This window comes from Scyliorhinus canicula, chromosome 4 (assembly GCF_902713615.1).
Source record: "Scyliorhinus canicula chromosome 4, sScyCan1.1, whole genome shotgun sequence".
NCBI lineage: Eukaryota > Metazoa > Chordata > Chondrichthyes > Carcharhiniformes > Scyliorhinidae > Scyliorhinus > Scyliorhinus canicula.
Genome location: NC_052149.1, coordinates 102,729,809 through 102,748,541, shown reverse-complemented (window position 1 = coordinate 102,748,541; position 18,733 = coordinate 102,729,809). Strand labels below are relative to the sequence as shown.

The 18,733-nt window shown below is 47.4% G+C and overlaps 1 protein-coding gene across 6 annotated transcripts in view; it reads right to left on the bottom strand.

The window, feature by feature from the left end:
- Nucleotides 1-8,515: 8,515 nt before the first annotated feature.
- The window catches only part of hsd17b7 (hydroxysteroid (17-beta) dehydrogenase 7), a 36,035-nt gene continuing 25,817 nt past the window's right edge, over nt 8,516-18,733 (bottom strand). Inside the window, exons 6-9 of one of the 6 annotated variants that reach the window (XM_038794925.1) lie at nt 15,782-15,788; nt 15,634-15,690; nt 9,492-9,595; nt 8,516-8,830 (exon numbers count right to left, since the gene is read on the bottom strand). In XM_038794925.1, coding sequence (XP_038650853.1) covers nt 9,540-9,595; nt 15,634-15,690; nt 15,782-15,788 — 120 coding nt within the window. In that variant the 3' untranslated portion in view covers nt 8,516-8,830; nt 9,492-9,539. Of the gene's footprint in view, nt 8,831-9,491; nt 9,596-15,633; nt 15,691-15,781; nt 15,887-18,733 lie in introns of all 6 variants that reach the window. The other 5 variants (XM_038794921.1, XM_038794924.1, XM_038794920.1 and 2 more) reach the window with 5 other exon arrangements.

The window sequence follows — 18,733 nt, the reverse complement described above, 5'->3', positions numbered from 1 at the left end:
CATCCTCGCCCTTGTAAGGTGCGCTCTATACACCACCTTCAGCTGTATCAGCCCCAACTTGTAAGTCATTGTTAATGTTCCTTTTCAGCTTGTTGCCGATGCAAATTGACATAATTAATTAAACTGGGTGTGTTAAAATTTTTTTTTAGTGTTTTAATAAAAAGATATCGCCAACATAACTGTTCTGCACATCTTTGGGTTGTGTGGGTGATATCCACGTAGTCACGGGAAGAAGATGCAAACTCCATACAGACAGTTACCCGGAGCCAGGATTGAATCTGTGTCCTCAATGCCATGAGGCAGCAGTGCTAACCACTGCGCTATGTGCCACCCTTAAATTGGATGTCTGATCATGATTGGTTAGATATTATTGGAATTTAACTGTGCTATTCATAGATTGCATAGGATTCCTACATTGCAGAGATAGGCTATTTGGCCAATCGAGTCTGCACTGACCCTCCGAATGAGCACCCTACCTAAGCCCCTGTTCTATCCCTCATAACCTGAACATCTTTGGACACTAAGGGCAATTCAGCCGCCTCGTCATGCATGACCTGGTATTGGACGAGGCCGTTGATTCTCGCGAGAGCTGTCTTGCAAGATTCGCAACACTTGAAATGTCTCACACGACTCAACGGAATCTCACGAGGTGTCGCAATTTGGATCTTGCGCTCGCTGCGTGTGATCCAAGCGTGCATATTTCAACGAACCATTAGGTTAATTTCAATATATGTTCACCAGATTCACTCGGGATCTGGGATTCACCAGCTGTGCCTGGGAGAGCTCGCTAGAGCACCATTTAGCACGCGGGGGAGTTGTGGGGGGAGGGGGTTGTTCTCAGGCCATTGGATATATCCGGGTGGTGGCATCATGGCACTCCATCTGGTTCCTGGACACCTTGGCACAGCTGCCTGGAGGTAGTCCCCTGGCAGCAGACCAGGGGGCCAGCACACCAGACATGCGTTGATGTCCTCTGCACTTGTTTCATGACAGCTGTGGCCATAGGTTGGCCAGTGGCGATCTAGCTGCAGATTTCCTTTTTTATTTAGGTGTTTAGAAGGTTGGGAGTGAATGACAGGGTCATCTTAAGAGAGAGAGATACCCTCGCTCATACCTGGTAAGACGGGCTGTTATTCTTTCCGAGCACAGGGCCTCCTATTGCCCTCTAGATTCACGAGCCTGTCTGCAATCCTTAACTGGATAGTGAGCTCACCCTCAGGTTATTCATTGGCCAATTCATGTCAGTTCACTGCTCCCCAGTTAACTGTTCCCCAGAGATGCAGGATTGTGATCTTAACTTGACCCCCATGTCGGAGTCCTGATTCAAACTCCAAATCCAAAGTCCTTGACTCCATTGGAAAGGATGGGAACGCAGATTACTAAATACCATTTTCTCCTTATGAATTGCACAAAAACATTCATTATGCACAAGCAAAAAAGAGACCCATGCCGACCAGCAAAATTCATTTTCCCTTTTTCCTAAACAGAAACCTTGAGCTCAATTCTCCGTAAAATATGGTAATGAGCAGGAATTGCCACGAACTTCCCAGTGCTCAGCCGGCAACACTATTCAACATCAATTGGTCCACTTAACGAGGCCTCGTAGGCTTCCCATCGCAAATGATGGCTCGCCAGTTGATTTGCTGGGACCGTGCTCGCCAGCCCCCCACTAACAAGGTCGAGCAGCAGCAGCACTGAAGTTGCACTCGAAAGCCAATCCCAGCCAGCTTGCAACAATGGTGCCGAGGAGACCAGCTCCAAGATTCGAGGATGCTGGTCTGGAGAGGCTGCTACACTCTGTGGAGGCCAGGATGGATGGCCTGTTCCCCTGAGGGTCCAGGAGAGTCAGCCACAACGCAGCCCCAGTGCTGCCTGGTATGAGGTGGTGGGAGCTGTTAGCTCAAGGAGTGAGACCAGGAGGACTGCCCTCCAGTGCCGGAGAAAGGTCAATGACTTACACCGGGTAGCACGCGCCCCCCACCCCCCAAAGGGAGCATCCACCCCCCCCAGCCCTCCCTCCACGCACCCCCCTCCCACCAACCCTCTCCCAACCCCTCCTTCACACCCCCTCTCCCAACACTGTGAACCATAACAGAGGGCTAACGATGCCCTCTCTGTGTCTCCTCAGGAAAAGCTCTCCCATAACCGACTGGCAGAGGGGTGCCAGACATAAGAATCCTCACCTTCTTGGAGAAGCGTGTCCTGAAGTGACTGTGGTGGCCAAGGACAGATTGGTCATCCATGCGGAGGCTGACGGACGCCGCAGAGGTGAGGAACCACTGGGCCCCACCGGGAGGACCTGTCAAACGTGAGTTGTGATTACCTTACCGACTGACCCATCCCTCCCACTGTCCACATGTCCATTCTCCTATAGGTCCTCCAGCTGACGGCGCCGGCCCATCCCGGGCGGCACCCCAAGTACACCCCAGAGGAGAGCTCCGAGGATGCAACTGTTATAGTTGTGGCACAGCTGTCACCCCCACCCTCCACCAGTGCAGATACACTCACCTCAGTGGGGCATGTTCGTGGACAGGCTCCGGGGGCACAATCTGGTTGAGCACCACATTGCTGATGATGTACATCGGGTGGAGGCAGGATCCCCCAGGCAAGACAGCAGTCGGAGGTCTGCTGGATCCCTGGACTCAACTGGGCCACAGCCTGATGCGGAGCCTGTGGTACAGAAGTACTCAGAGCTGATGGAGACGATAGGGAGTGCCTGGGATATTCAGCGGGGAAAGGTCACCATCACTCCAGCAGATCCATAGCCGCTTGGAGGAGTCTCAGAGGCTATAGGCGCAGGAGATGCCGCTGGCAATAAGTGGCAATGTAGCCAACACTGCTCGGGTGGCGACCGCAGTGGAGAGCCTGGTGCACGACATCGGCACGAGGAGTGACGGTGTCCAAGGTGTCACGCAGTCGATAACGGCCATGGCTGAGGGTCTCAGCAGAATGTCCGACTCGCTGGGGGATGTCACCCAGTACCAGGCTGACCTTGATGAGGTTTTGCGAGACATGTCCCGCTCTCAGATGGGCATGGCCGAGGCATTGCAGACCTTGTCCCAGTCGCAGGTGGGCATGGCTGAGGCACTGCGGAGCATGACCCAATTACTGAGGAGCATCGTTGAGGGCGCTGACACTATGGTGCGGATCATGGCGAACCGCCAGGGCTGGCAGAGCCAGATGATGCAGAAACAACCGAGTTCAATCCAGTTCAATCCCGAGGTGAACCCGAAGGCCCAATGGGCACCGACCAGGGGGAGGGGGCTCTGAGTGCCAAGCTGGACCCGTCACATGGAGTGGTGACATTGGCCATCGGCTGCCCCACTCCGCCCCGCCCCCCCCCCCCCCCGCCCCCTCTGATAAGGCCACGTCTCGAGGTCAGCACATGGGACAGGGCGGCACGGCTCGGCACATGCCGCTGGAAAGTGAGCCAGGACCCTCCGTCCACAGAGCCCCCAGAGGAAGTCTGCCAGGGGCATCAAAGGCCACGGGATAGGTAAGCAGCTGACTGCCTCCACCTCAGATGTGCATCCGGGGGGAGACACCTAGACGTATTGGTAGAGCTAGGGGGGAAAGGACGTTGAGGATCACTGAGGGCACCGGTGTAGGAGGGTGGGGGTGGGGGGCGGTAGGTGGAAGGTGGGGAGAGTGGGTGGGGTTGGGGCTGGGGGGGTGGCACCATCGGGAGTGGGATTTGTACAACACATTAATCACCTTTTTGCACAACCATTATGATGCCTCTGTCACTTCCTTCCACAATACGGGCTGGCCACCGGACCCTTTGCCCATCTCTCCAGGAATTACCCCCTCCTCCCCGTGGCGCTCACCCGCCCTCCGACTGTGGTCATGTCCCCGGAGCTGTGTCCCATCCCCTGGGTGGTTAGGCTGCTGCGTGTGGGGTGCTGCCTCCCGCAGTGTTCAAGCATCAAGATGTGATTGAGATGCCAGGCAATGACTCCCACATAGCCTGCCCACCTGCAAGAATCCACTTGGCATGTGTGAAGTGCTCACTTAACCCCAATTGCCAATTCTCTATTAGCGATAGCCTTCAACCACGCCGCCAGAGGCCTGGGAGTCGTGGGGGTTATGGGTGGTCACTGGGGCAGGGACAGGGGTTTCGCCTACGGGAGCGGGCCGGTTGCATCACAAACTGTTTGGCGCCTGGCGCGGATCTCGTTTTTGGCCTCTCTCGCTATTCACCCGCCTCGTTACGCTTGAGTGAGAACGCAACACGGGCGGAGAATCGCGCTCCCGGTTAATCCTTTAATTGGGGTGTACAAGAGAAGTCGGACAGAATTTTAGTGGTACCTATATGCTTGCAGTAAGGTGGAGGGGGGAATGTGGAGGGGCAAGGGATGGCTCGTGGTGGGGTTGGGCAACTGTGGGTTGGGAATCAGATCGCTGGCTCTACTGTGGCTATTTAAACTCAGCCATGGCATGAGCATCCTGCTTCTGGGTTTCCTGACCAATCTCAGAGTGTATGATGACGAATGTAACTGTCAATGGAAAGATCTCCATTAAGATCTCCGTTGCAGGGGTCAGAATGGCTGCATTCTCTCTGAATGGGTTTTGCAAAGAAAACAATAAAGAGCGACAGGGAAGGCTGCCACCCCAGACTCTTCCTGGGAAGTGATGTTGGAAGCAGTAAGGAGCTGCAGCGAAGTCCCATTCCCATGGGCTGGAGGAAGAGGCCAGCCCCGCAAATTAACAGGCATGGTTGAAAGTCTAATTCATGTCTTTCAAGGGTGGCAGAGAAGGCTGAAGATTTTCCAAGGCAGGCGTGCACTCTAAGGGATGAATGCCACATGATTCAACTCGCGCAGAAATAAGCATTTCAATGGAGGTCTCTAATATAGATAGACCAGTTAACACATGGTGCAGAGCACATAATGCACTTTCAGAGGCATTGCATACCCTTAGAAAGAGATTAGAGCCCTTCTCTACCATGATGTCATGAAACCTCAGGCTTTTGTGCTGATGTTCACCTAAATGGAAAGAGTGGCCACCTGCACGAAGCATTAGCCATGGCAGGTGACTGAGTACATAGAAGCAGGAAGAGGTCATTCATTATGATCATGACTGATCATCAAGTTCAATACCGTGATCCCATCTTCTCCCCATATCCCTTGATCCCTTTAGCCCCAAGAGCTATACCTAATTCCTTCTTGAAATTACACAATGTTTTTGCTTCAACTACTTTTTGCTTCAACTACTTTTTGTGGTAATGAATTCCACAGATTCACCGCTCTCTGGGTGAACAAATTTCTCCTCAACTCAGTCCTGTAAGGTTTACCCCTTACCCTTAAGATATGACTCCTGAGTTCTGGACCTCCCACACCATCGGGAATATTCTTTCTGAATCTACCAGGTCTAATTTTGTTAGAATTTTATAAGTTTCAATGAAATCCCCTCTCACTCTTCCAAACTCCAAAATATCCTAACCGATTTAGTATCTCCTCATTTGACAGTCCTGCCATCCCAGGGATCAGCCTGGTAAACCTTTTGTTATACTCACTCCCCATAGCAAGAACATCCTTCCTCAGATAAGGACACCAAAACTGCACGCAATACTCCAGGTGTGACCTCACCAATGCCTTATACAATTGTCGTTAAACATCCCTATTCTTACACTCAAATCCTCTCACTATGAAGGCCATTTGATTTGCCTTCTTTATTGTCTGCTGTATCTGCACGCTTACTTTCAGCGATTGATGCACGAGGACACCAAGTTCTTGCTGTGTATCCACCACTCTCAGTTTACACCCAAATAATAATCTGCCTTCCTATTTTTGCTACTGAAGTGGCTAACCTCATATTTATTCGTGTTATACTGCATATTCCATGCATGTGTCCAGTCACTCAGCCTGTCCAAATCTAGTTTAAGCATCTCTACATCCTCCTCACAGTTCATCCTACCACCCAACTTTGTATCATCTGCAAATTTGGAAATACTACATTTAGTTCCGTCGTCCAAGTCATTAAATATATAACGTGAACAGTTGGGGTCCTAGCACAGATCACTAAGTACTTCGATAGTCACTGCCTGCCAATTGGAAAAAGACCCATTTATTCCAACTTTTTGCTTCCTGGCTGCTAATCAGTTTTTAATCCATATCAAGACACTACCCATAATCTCATGTGCTTTAACTTTACACAGTAATCTGCTATGTGAGACCTTGTCGAAGGCCTTCTAAAAGTCTAAATAAACCACATCCACCGGGTCTCCCTGGTCAACTCTACTAGTGACATCTTCAAAGAATTCCAGTAGATTTGTCAAGTATGATTTCCATTTCTTTTTTTTAAACGTTTTTCCAATGGGCAATTTAGCGTGGCCAATCCACCTACCCTGCACATCTTTGGGTTGTGGGGGTGAGACCCACACAGCAACGGGGAGAATGTGCAAACTCTACATGGACGGTGACGTGGGGCTGGGATCGAACCCGGGTCCTCGGCACCGTGAGGCAGCAGTACACCAGCGTACTGCCTTTATTTCCCTTCCATGCTGACTTTGTCTGGTTATACACTGCTTTCCAAATGCTGTGCTATGAACTCCTTGACAATGGACTCTAGCAACTTCCCTGCTACCGATGTTAGACTCACTATTCTATAGTTCCGTTTTCTCACTACCTCCCTTTTTAAATATCGGAGTTATATTAGCTACCTTCCAATCTGTACCATTCCAGAGTCCAAAGAATTCTGGAAAATGACCGCCAATGGATCTACTATTTCTAGAGCTACTTCCTTAAGTACTCTCGGATGAAGATGATCAGGCTCTGGAGATTTATCTGCCTTCAATCCCGTTAATTTCCCTAAAACTATTTCTCTGTTAATACTAATTTCTTTCAGCTCTTCGCTAAAACATGTGCTTTTCAGAACTTCTGGTACATTATTCATGTCTTCCTTTGTGAAGATGGAAGCAAATACAAATTTAGTTCCTCAGCCATTTCTTTGTTCCCGGTTATGAATTCCCCCATTTCTGACTGTAAGAGACTTACATTCGTTTTTGTTACGTCTTTTCACTTTAACCTTTTTAAAAATAAATTTAGAGTACCCAATTATTGTTTCCAATTAAGGGGCAATTTAGCGTGGCCAACCCATCTATCATGCACATCTTTGGGTTGTGGGGGTGAAACGCACGCAGACACGGGGAGAATGTGCAAAGTCCACACACAGTGCCCAGGGCCGGGATTCGAACCTGGGTCCTCAGTGCCGTGGGCAGCAATGCTAATCACTGTGCCACCATGCTGCCCTCTCTTTACATACCTATAGAATCTTTTACAGTCAGTTTTTATGTTCCCTGCCAGCTTATCATATTCCCTGCCAGCTTATCATATTCTATTTCTATCTTAATCAATCCCTTGGTCTGCTGTTGTTAACTTTTAAACTGATCCCAATCCTCTGGTCTATTGCTTTTTGTTGCAAACTTTTATGCCTCTTCTTGGAATCAATACTATCTCTAACTTCCCTTGTAAGCCATGGTTTGGCCACGGTTCCCTTTCCCTTTGCGCCAAATAGGAATAAACAACTTTTGGAGCTCACCCATTTGTTCCTTACATCCATATTCAGTCCGCCACTTTAAATAGGATGAAGGAAAACCTCAGCTTGACCATTCAATACCTTACTGGAGTGCAATAAAGTGTTCCTCTGCTCTTAGCTAGCAGGAAAGTGGGGGTGGGTCATGAGAGGGAGGATGGAGAAAGTACAAATGGATGTGCAGACTCATCTCAAGATGCTCTCATTTCTCATCCTGTGTATTACATCCCTCGATGACACACACACACACACACACACACACACACACACAGTCTTTGCCAACAGCCCAAACACTAATGTTTTCCCATGTACAGGTGGGGCAGTCTTTGCTGGGGCTCTCATGGGCCCAAAGAAACGGAAAATGTCCACCATGGACATCTGAGCTGACAGATCTGGGGATAAGCAGCCTGCCTCAAGCTCTGCTGCAGCTACAGGTACAATGTAGGGATAATGGAAAGCAGAAGAGGAAGGCCTATAAGTTGTACAAGGGTGCTCATTGTGGGAATGCATCTCATGCATCTTGCTATTTCAATTAATTAAAACCACTTTCAGTTCTGTTGAATGAGGATGTTTTGTAAAGGTTGAGAAACTGATGTAATGAGTCCGATGAGCACAAGCCTTTTACAAAGGCATGACAACAATTGCAGTTTCAGTCTTTTAAGACATTCCAGTCTGTCAGTTTCATTGATCACTGGCTCCTGCTGTTCTCTGTCTTATCCACGCTGGTGAGTTGCACGCAGCTTGGGAAACACATGCTTTAGCTGCTAAAGCCAGAATTCTGGGTCCAAGGCGTAAGTAATTGAGTATCTGCATGCTTAGATGTCTGACACGACTGCTCTGTTGAGGCTTCCTGCACAAGTCAGAACAAACCGCAGCAAAGTGAGGAGGATAGTGTCGGCTTTCTGTCAGCATTTTCCTGGGATATAACCCTGCACCAGAACCTGTTGCCCGCCTTGCAGTTAAAATTGTTCAAAGCCGTAAATGTCAGTAGATATTTCAGAGATAAATTTTATTACAAAACAGGAACATGAATTTCTGACAAAATATTGAACTTGCTTTGAATGAAGTGCAAAATAGATTCCATAATTCAAGGGTTTATTCCAGTACAATCTTTCCAAATCACCAATTAATAAATTAAGTTCTATTTTCTGCCATTAAGAATTATTGCACGCATCATTGACAATATTACAGTATGTTAGCCATGGTCCCCAGTAACGCCACTCTTTTCTTTCATCTTGCCTTCAAGCTGTAACAACTCTTGATAAAATATTTCAGCTGTTTCAACATCAACATCCATCTAGGAAGAGAACAAAAAGGTCTGTTATCTCAATGGAAGTTGTCACAGACAGATTGCCATAATTATTTCCATTAATTCAATGAAAGTCATTGGCATCCTTCAGAAATTCTGAATAGCAATGATGCCTGTTATTGATTTATAGCAACAGAATCCTGATCTATTTGGACTAATATTTTTGGCAATACTGAAAGATGAAAAATGTTTATTTTACCAAGTATTTAAATGTCATTAAATCCGATGCCATAAAATCCAATTCATGTGTATTGTTCTTTTTTGTTGTATATCATAGATCATAGAACAGTACAGCACAGAACAGGCCCTTCGGCCCTCGATGTTGTGCCGAGCAATGATCACCCTACTTAAACCCACGTAACCCGTAACCCAACAATCCCCCCATTAACCTTACACTACGGGCAATTTTAGCATGGCCAATCCACCTAACCCGCACATCTTTGGACTGTGGGAGGAAACCGGAGCACCCGGAGGAAACCCACGCACACACGGGGAGGACGTGCAGACTCCACACAGACAGTGACCCAGCCGGGAATCGAACCTGGGACTCTGGAGCTGTGAAGCATTGATGCTAACCACCATGCTACCGTGAGGCCAAAGAAGTTATCAATACTGCGGTAACATTCAGAGGAACTTAGTTGTTCTGTACCTAACCTTGCATGAGGTTACATAATTATTTCCAAATCCAGATGTATAGCTAAGGTATTTCACCATTGGGTCCAGTGACTCTGGCTTCTGAGTGAACAACCAAACCTAGAAAATTGAAAAAGAACAGAAACAGAATAAGGAGCAAAATGGTAATAATCACAAACTACTTTTCTTTAAGAAGACAAAACCGTTTGGAAAGTTAGAACAAAATGTGGCATTTCTCTTGGCGTGTACAAACTCTTCAAGTTCACATGACAAGTTAATGATTATTTCTTAACCTGGGTGAGTTCAGTGAGCTCATTACCAGTGCTGCAGCAACAACTTGCATTTAGATTGTATCTTTAATATAATGAAACATCCCGAGGTACTTTCTGAATAAACATAAGGACATCAGTCATTGAGTCAGGAAGTGTTTCGAGGTGGGTTTAACTTGTGACTAACAAATCGTCAGGTCAAACCAGCTGAAAGCTCTGTCAGCACAGGGATAACAATGGGTGACTGCCTTTGAGATCAATGCAGCATCTGATCGACTGTGGCATTATGGAACCCTAGCAAAACTGGAGTCAATGGGAATCGGGGGAAAGCCCTCTGCTTATTGGAATCATACCTAGAACAAAGGAAGATGTTTGTGGCTGTCAGAGGTCAATCATCTCAACTCCAGGACATCACTGCAGGAGTTCCTCAGGGTAGTGTCCTAGGCCCAACCATCTTCAGCTGCTTCATCAATGACCTCCCTTCCATCATAAGGTCAGAAGTGGGGATGTTTGGGGATGACTGCACATTGTTGAGCACCATTCACAAATCCTCAGATAATGAAGCAGTCCATGTCCAAATGCAACAAGACCTGAACAATATCCAGGCTTAGGCTAATAAACAGCATGTAACATTTGTGCCATATAAGGTCAGGCAGAGACCATCTCCTATAAGAGAAAATCTAAGCATCACCGCTTGACATTCAATGGCATTAAATCGCTGAATCTTAGGGAGGTACGGTGAGGCAGTGGTTAGCACTGCTGCCACACGGCGCCAAGGGACCCGGGTTTGAACCCGACTCCGGGTCACTGTCTGTGTGGAGTTTGCACATTCTCCCTGTGTCTGCATGGGTTCTACCCCCACAACCTAAAAAGATAGAAGGGTAGGTGGATTGGCCACACTAAATTGCCCCTCAATTAAACAATTGTGTACTCTAAAATTAAACAAAAAGGAAAACAGCAACGAAATGCCGGCACTGTAGGAAATCTACAGAAATAGGCCATTAGGCCCCTTGAGTCTGCTCCTCCATTCAATACTATCATGGCTGATATGTTTGTGTTTCGAATTCCACATTCCCTTTTACCCTGATACCCTTTGAGTGTCTGGCCTGACAAGAACCTATCTATATCTCAAAAATATTCAATGACTCCCCTCTCCATCACCTTCTGTAGCAGCGAGTTCCAAATTCTCATAACCCTCAGAGAGAAAAAGATCTCTCCTCATCTCTGTCCTAAAATGGAGATTTCTGTGTACCTTTGCCTGTCCTCGGGCAGCACGGTAGCATTGTGGTTAGCACAATTGTTTCACAGCTCCAGGGTCCCAGGTTCGATTCCCCGCTTGGGTCACCGTCTGTGCGGAGTCTGCACGTTCGCCCCATGTGTGCGTTGGTTTCCTCCAGGTGCTCCAGTTTCCTCCCACAGTCCAAAGATGTGCAGGTTAGGTGGATTGGCCATGCTAAATTGCCCTTAGTGTTGGGTGGGGTTACTGGGTTATGGGGATAGGATGAGGTTGTGGGCTTGGGTAGGGTGCTCCTTCCAAGAGCTGGTGCAGACTCGATGGGCCGAATGGCCTCCTTCTGCACTGTAAATTCTATAAACTATGAGATCATATTGATTTATTTCACTGTGCGTCGCCAATTCATTGATTTTGCCTCGCACCTTCAGATACAGATCTTTTAGTTTTGTCTTTTTGTTATCTTAGTAACATCTAGTCTTGATTGTTGGTATATTCTTAGGTTTTCTCTCGCTGTCCTTTCCTGCCATTCTCTGACCCTCATTTTGAACATTATTATTTTGCACTCCTGCCTTGAATCTACCCTTGATTTGCTAGATCTACCAAAACTTAATCCCTCACCTCTCGTTTAGTTTATGTCCTCTCCATTTCCCTAGTTATGCAGGTCGTTCGAACACTGGTCCCAGCGCGGTTCAGGTGTTGACCATCTCAATGGTACAGCCCCCACTTTCCCCTGTACTGGTGCCAGTGCCCACAAACCGAAGTCCACTTCTCCCACACCAGTCTTTGAGCTATGCATTCATCCCTCTAATCTTATTTGCCCTATGCCAATTTGCATGTGGCTCAGGTAATAATTCGAAGGTTCTGCTTATTAATTTAGTAATTAGCTCTGCATACTGACTATGCAGAACCTCTTTCCTTATCTATCATGCTGCACAAACAGCATCTTCAGCTCTGACTGGGGAGGGCTCAGTCCACACAGCAAGCATGCTTGCTTCCTAACCTCTGCTCCATCCCTTCTCATCATATTCCATTCATTTATATGCATGCAGGTCTAACGTGCCCACAACAGGAGCGAGAGATCCCAGATGGGAGGAGGGACAGCCAGATTCAGTTTAACTTGAATTTGAAGAGGATGCCATTGAGTTGGCACAGGAGGGCAAAGATAGATTTTGTGGCAAAAAGATTGGTCTCTCCCAGCAACTCAATACGGATCAGCATTCCAGGAGTTTATCAGTTCTTGATACTTAGGGTGGGTGATATACAATGTTGCATTCTGGCTGCTCATGAATTAAATTAATCTTCTGTCTCTTACAGGCACCAGCATGCCCAGACATAGCTTGAGACACACCATAATCTCCAGGTCACCTCGGGAGAGGAGGGTTCTTCTGATTAAGGCCTGTCACTATGTTCACCCGCCTTGCACTTTCTGAATTACTGGATGTTTGTGACCCACGTCAATTGTACCATGCACATCACAGGCTTTCATACAGCATCTTGCAGGTATCCAGCAGGTGTGTTTCTTTAATGGCTGCCTAACTCTTCCCACATTCCTCTGACGTTTAAGTGTTCAATGGGACTACTTCTAATGTGACCCCAGTGACTATTGCAGTCTTGTGTAAAAGCTCACCATTAGTTAGTGGTTCCAATTCTAATTTCTCAATAAAGTGTTCATGATCTATCAGCTGAGCCTTCATCTCCATAGAATCTAATAGGTATGAGGGTCCCAGGAGCAAGGATCCAAAGCACCCACAGTGAACAGCCCTGTCTGAGACCTGCCGCACAAACAGTGAACAGCCCTGCCTGAGATCCACAACACCCACAGTGAACAGCCCTGCCCGAGACCCACAGCACAAACAGTGAACAGCCCTGCCCGAGACCCACAGCACAAACAGTGAACAGCCCTGCCCGAGGTCCACAACGCTCAGAGTGATCAGCCCTGCCGGAGACCCACAGCACCCATTACGGATGGCCTTCCCGGGACCCCTAACAGTCTTGCTTAACACAGCTGCTTTGGCATTGGTAGCAACTCAGCGCAACGCTGCTGCAGGTAGACTTTGAATGTTGCACACACATCGAAGTTAAGAATTAAGTTAAGGTGTACAACTTGCGAATTGGACCAGTCCAATTTCTCACTGGTTTGGCATATAATTAGGAACGAGGTTGTGATTCTGGCGACTTGCATTTTTACGGAGTATGCTAATACACGAAAATAGTTGTCCTGCATTGGACCACCGTTCAGTTGGTATGAAAGCACCAAGGGGAAATTCCCAATCTCTTTTCCCTCTGGCAAAAGTCCAAGGGTGGCATTTTCTGGTCTCTTTGAGGGAGTGGGGCGAGAAAATATTGGCAAAATTCTGGCCCAACTTTCATCCTTACTCTGAATATTTCCATTAGCAGGGCTGGAAAATTCTGCCCTTGTTGGAAATTTTGATCACTGCTTCTTCTTGAGCTCTCTGCCGCAGGCAAGTCCGACCCACAGTACTACGATCTCCAACAGAGGTCAGGCAAGAACCCAAATCCACCCAGCCAGAACAGCAATCAAACCACGTGCTGTTCGCACAAAACTGATCCACACAAACCATCCAACCAACTGAGCCAACTGGCCTCCCAAGGTGTGCAAGTTCCTATAGCAATATACACTATTACATGTAGCCTGAAACAATGGATAGTGATGGTCGAAATTCCAATTTTGTTCCATTAAATTGCTGACCAGCAATCTCTCCCGCTCTTACCACCTGTTACTGGCATGGGTTGGAAAGATTCACAAGTTGATACCTAACCTATCTGGCCATTTTATGAACACACCTTCTTTGTCCATCAAGCTCTGGAATGGGATTATACCTCAATCTCTGGTTTAGAGGCAGAGATGCTAGCACTGCGCCACCAGACCAACATTTTGGCTACATCTGGCCAGATGTAGCTGGAAAGTTCAAGAGTATACAATGTTGGAGCTAATTTAGAAAAGTGCCGTAACAAATGAATGCAGTCGATTAAGTGCGCAGCCTTTTGAATCTTGGGTTTAGAAATATAAGAAACCATCTTTGGTCAAAGCGAATACTGTAGTAGTCTAGGCTATATGATGACAGCTGCAGAACTCAAATTGAGAACTGGAATTTAATGCAGAGCTCACTTACAGCTTTTAGTACACTGCAATATTTTGAATTTTCCTTTGCAATTCAAAAACTAGTATCACCGTTCCTTGCATACAGCCCTGAAGGGATAAGGTTTGTCAACACCACTGGGCGGATTGTAGTAGCCAGTTCCCAGAATGCATTGCCACAAGCATGAGTCGCTTTTTCACGGAAAACTATCCAAGGCTCCTTCGACCCATTTTCTGCCTATGTAAATGGTCCATACCTTCCATTCACTTATTTTATTCCTCCTCTTAGGTTATTCTGATATGGTGGACTATTTCCCAACTGAGAAGTGGGCCTTTAAAATATTAAGCTTGTTACAGTGAGGGCAATTTCAGAGCTCAAGGCTACTATAATGCCCAATGATTGAGTTTATTAAATAATAAACCTCTTGTGAATAGCATTATTGAACTAGCACCATGTTACCAACAGTGTTATGCAAATGTTTATATCTTAATTAGTATGGTGTATAAAGCTTGCATGTTATCTGGTGACTCTTGGGTATATATTCATAGGAATTTACCCAACTTGTCTCCATTAGGCAATTTCATTAGCATTGTGTTCTGCCATAACATTCTAAAGGAAAAGAAGATAGTGACAAGGGGCATGATTGAATGGCCTCGTAGCACCCGATGCATTGACGCAATGAGGCCGTTAAATCTTGCAAGGGGCCTCTCGTGTGTTTGTGATGCTCAGAATTCCTCACGAGGCATAACAAGATCTTGCAAGACGTTACGATCTGGATCTCGCCCTCGCTGGGCAAGATCCAGATTTACATGAGCCATTTGGCTCATTTAAAATATGTTGATGCCTGATTCTCCCAAGGCCCGGGAACAAACGCCTGGAAAATCCCACCATGGCACCATTTAGCACTGGCCCATAAAAACGTGGACCAGGCATAACGACATCTGGTGGGGGTGGCTCCCGGGTGGTTGGGCTCTAGGAAGCGGGGGCACCATGGCACTCCAGCCACCACGGCACTGCCAGCCTGGCACATTGGCACTGCCACCCAGGCAACCTGGCAGGGGAACTGCCAAAGTGCCAGTGCCAAGTTGCCCATACAGGTATTGGGCCCAGAGGTGCCCTGCCCTTAAGAGGTGGGATGAGGACTCTCTAAGAGGCAAGTTGAGGCAGTGTGGGAGTCCAGAGGCGGGTGTTCCCAACCAAGGCTAGAAAAAATAATGTCCCGTTTGATAGCAGGGTCGTTCTTGGTAATGCAAGCACAGAGAAAGACTCCTACATATCCGCCCAAAACGGGACTCTTGTTTTTTGCACAGTAAGTCGTGCCCAAGTTGTCTCCATTGTCAAAAAAAATGGGAAATCAATTCCTGGATTCTTTCAACTTTAAACAGGAGGTGTTCTGATGAAGACATCTAATGACTGTCCATTAGTAATATAACTTGACCAGCAAAGATCTTAAAATTTGTTTCGTATAACATGTTGCGAGTTGTTGATGATAATAAAGAATTATAACTTTTTTAATGATTCTCCAAATTGTTGTCTTTTTATCAGGCTACATACCAATGCTTCTGTTCCATTGTAAGGGCTCAGAGTAAACGAGTTTATGAATACACGAATCTGAAGAACAGAACAAGTAACACAGAGATTATTCAAAGTGCAAACGCAGCTGCTTTAAATAGCTTGAAAATGTCAGAGATATTCTACTCACCAGCCACATAATGGGGGTAATTAATGTCCAGAAAATAGGAGGAAAGATACCATAGGTCAAATTAGTCAAGACAAGACCTGGGCACACTACACTAGAAAACAGGCCCTGGAAACAACAGCAGATGGAAAAACTAAGTTAACGTAGGCTTGTGTCAATTCCTAAATCTGTTCTCAAGTTTGAAGGCTGCAATATTTTGAGACAATAAACATTCAGTTGATTAGATATTCTTTTGGCAATGAAGCCAAGAACAGGCACAAGGACAGACTTCTCCCATGATACATGTGAAGCGCCCAATCTACAGTTCCAGCCAATAATATTTTAGGACCACGTCCTGTTGAAAGTTAAAAGAATCCAGGAATTAATTTTACGACAGTGGCGACAACTTGTCTTGTCTTTATCTTCTTTCCCTATGGAATGTGATGGCAGCATTTCTGCGCACTGTGGTAAACAAAAGTCACTTGTCGTGCTTTTAGTCAATGGAAGTGCACAGTGGTTAGCATTGCTGCCTCACAACGTCAGGGACCCGGGTTCGATTCTGCCCTTGGGTGACTGTGGAGTTTGCACGTACTCAGAGACTGAGGTGTGCAGGTTAGGTGGGTGGGCCATGCTAAATTACCCTTTCGTGTCCGAGGATGTGTAGGTTGGGTGGGGTTATGGGGATAGGACGGGGGAGTGGGCCAAAGTAGAGAGCTCTTTCGGAGGGTTGGTGTAGACTCGATGGGTCGAATGGCCTCCTTCTGTACTGTAGGGATTCTATGGAATATGTCGATATTACTTTTTCCTTCCAGCCTCTGGGGCTGAGGGAGGTGCTGGTTAGTTTCAGGACTATGAAGTCGGGGAAAGCCCTTGGGGCCAGATGGCTACCTGGCAGAATTTTATAAGGAATTCACTACAGACCTGGCACCACATCTGTTGGGGGCGTTTAATGACGAACTGGAGAAGGGGGAGTTTCCGGAGACGATGACGCAGGCAGTAATCACACTAATCCCCAAAAGAAAGGGAAGGACCCGGTGGAATGTGGGTCTTATAGACCCATATCACTATTGAACACGGATATGAAAGTATTGGCTAAGTTGTTGGTGGGGCGGATGGAGGACTGTGTCCCGGGGGTGGTTGCAGAAGATCAAACAGGCTTCGTGAAGGGCAGACAGCTCGCGAGTAATATGAGACGGCTGTTGAATTTGGTGATGAATCCGTCAGGATGCTCTGGTACCGGAGGTGGTGGTGTCCATGGACGCGGAGAAGGCATCTGATCGGGTGGAGTGGTGGTACTGAGGTTTTGGAAAGGTTTGGGTTTGGGTCGAGATTTGTGGCATGGGTGCGGTTGCTGTATGTGGCACCATGGGAAAGGGTGAGGATGAATGATATGAGCTCACAAAGCTTTGACTTACACAGGGGTATGAGGCAAGGATGCCTGCTGTCGCTGTTGCTGTTTTTGCTGGCCATAGAGCCGGTGGTGATGGTTCTCAGGAGGTTAGTGGAGAGGTGAGGGATTATGAGGGGACAGAGGGAGCATTGGGTGTCGCTCTATGCCGATGACCTCTTGGCGTCTTTTTCGGATCCGTTTGAGAGTCTGGGAAGGATTATGGGCCTGCTGGGGAGGTCTGGAGGGTTCTTGGGGTACAAATTGAATGTGGGGAAAAGAGAGGTCTTCCCAGTGAATGAGCTGGTACAGCGGGTTAATTTAAGGGGGATGCCATTTACGGTAGTGAGGGAGGGTGAAAAAAGGGAAAAATCTGTACAGACTGTACAGTTGATTGAAGGGGAGTATGTTCCCCGGGGTGTTTATTTGCTGTAATCTGTTTTGATACATGTTTGTAATGAAATACATTTAAAAAAAAACTTTTTCCCTCCTTGTGTGGACTGATTTACATAAGACACAACAAAAGTATACGACGTGGGCATCAAAGCAGTGATACAAATTCAGCATCTGGTATACAACTTGCTATGTAAATGCAGACGCTTGTACATAGGTAGACTCCTACTTTTCAGGAAAAGTTGAGAAGGGCCACAATGCAAGTTGTCCCTTGTCTTACATTGTTGTACTCTTAATTGGTAGAAAAACCTCTGACACCCCAAGTGACTTGTAAGTGCTTCATTACATCAGGACAATATGTGCAGATTTTTTCTAAATTGATTCATGTTCTAACTTTAACGACTAAGTGTTGACATCAACAGACAACGTAGACCTTTACGACAGGAAAATCCGCGTTTCACCTGCACCGATTCTGTTACCGGTGAGGGGCTAGCACCGGTGTCAACACCATCGAATCCCATGAAAAACGGTGCGGGATTCGCCGGGTCCATGATGGACACTTGGAGGGCTGACAAGCTGCAGCCGCGCATAAACATACACTAACCACACAGATACTTATCGAAGCTGAAAAAATGGGACAGGTTGTACTAGAGTGCCTATTCAACTGATGGGTCGGCTGGGGCCAAGAGCACCCAGGGGGGTGTCCCAGAAGGGTCACCTATACGACCCAGCACACCAGGTTTAAAGCGGGATGTCAGCGGCATGCGCAGCTGCATGGCTGCCTTGCCAGCTGCGGTAATGGTGTTGCATTCTGGTCCACCCCGACCCCACAGCCCACCTCCTGGCTACCCCCTAGTACTCCCCCTGGCCCTGGCAGAAGCCCCCCGGCCAGAGGCATGACTATCGGCGAAGTATGGCGGTGCTGGACACTGTCTGCACGCCCTCTCTCTCTTTCAGCTACCACCATGCCAGGTTCATGATTTCTGAGAGCACATGTGGACCGTGCCATTGGGAACCCGGCCCATCGGAGGTGGAGAATCGCGGGTGGGCCCACGAATGATATGCAAACGGTGTTTAAAGTATACGCACCGTGCATTGCATTGACACCGTTTACGAGGCGACGGAGCATCGCAATTTGGCGTCAAACCGGTGCCTGCCGTGATTTTGGCGCCGGAAGCTATTCGCCACCTGATCAC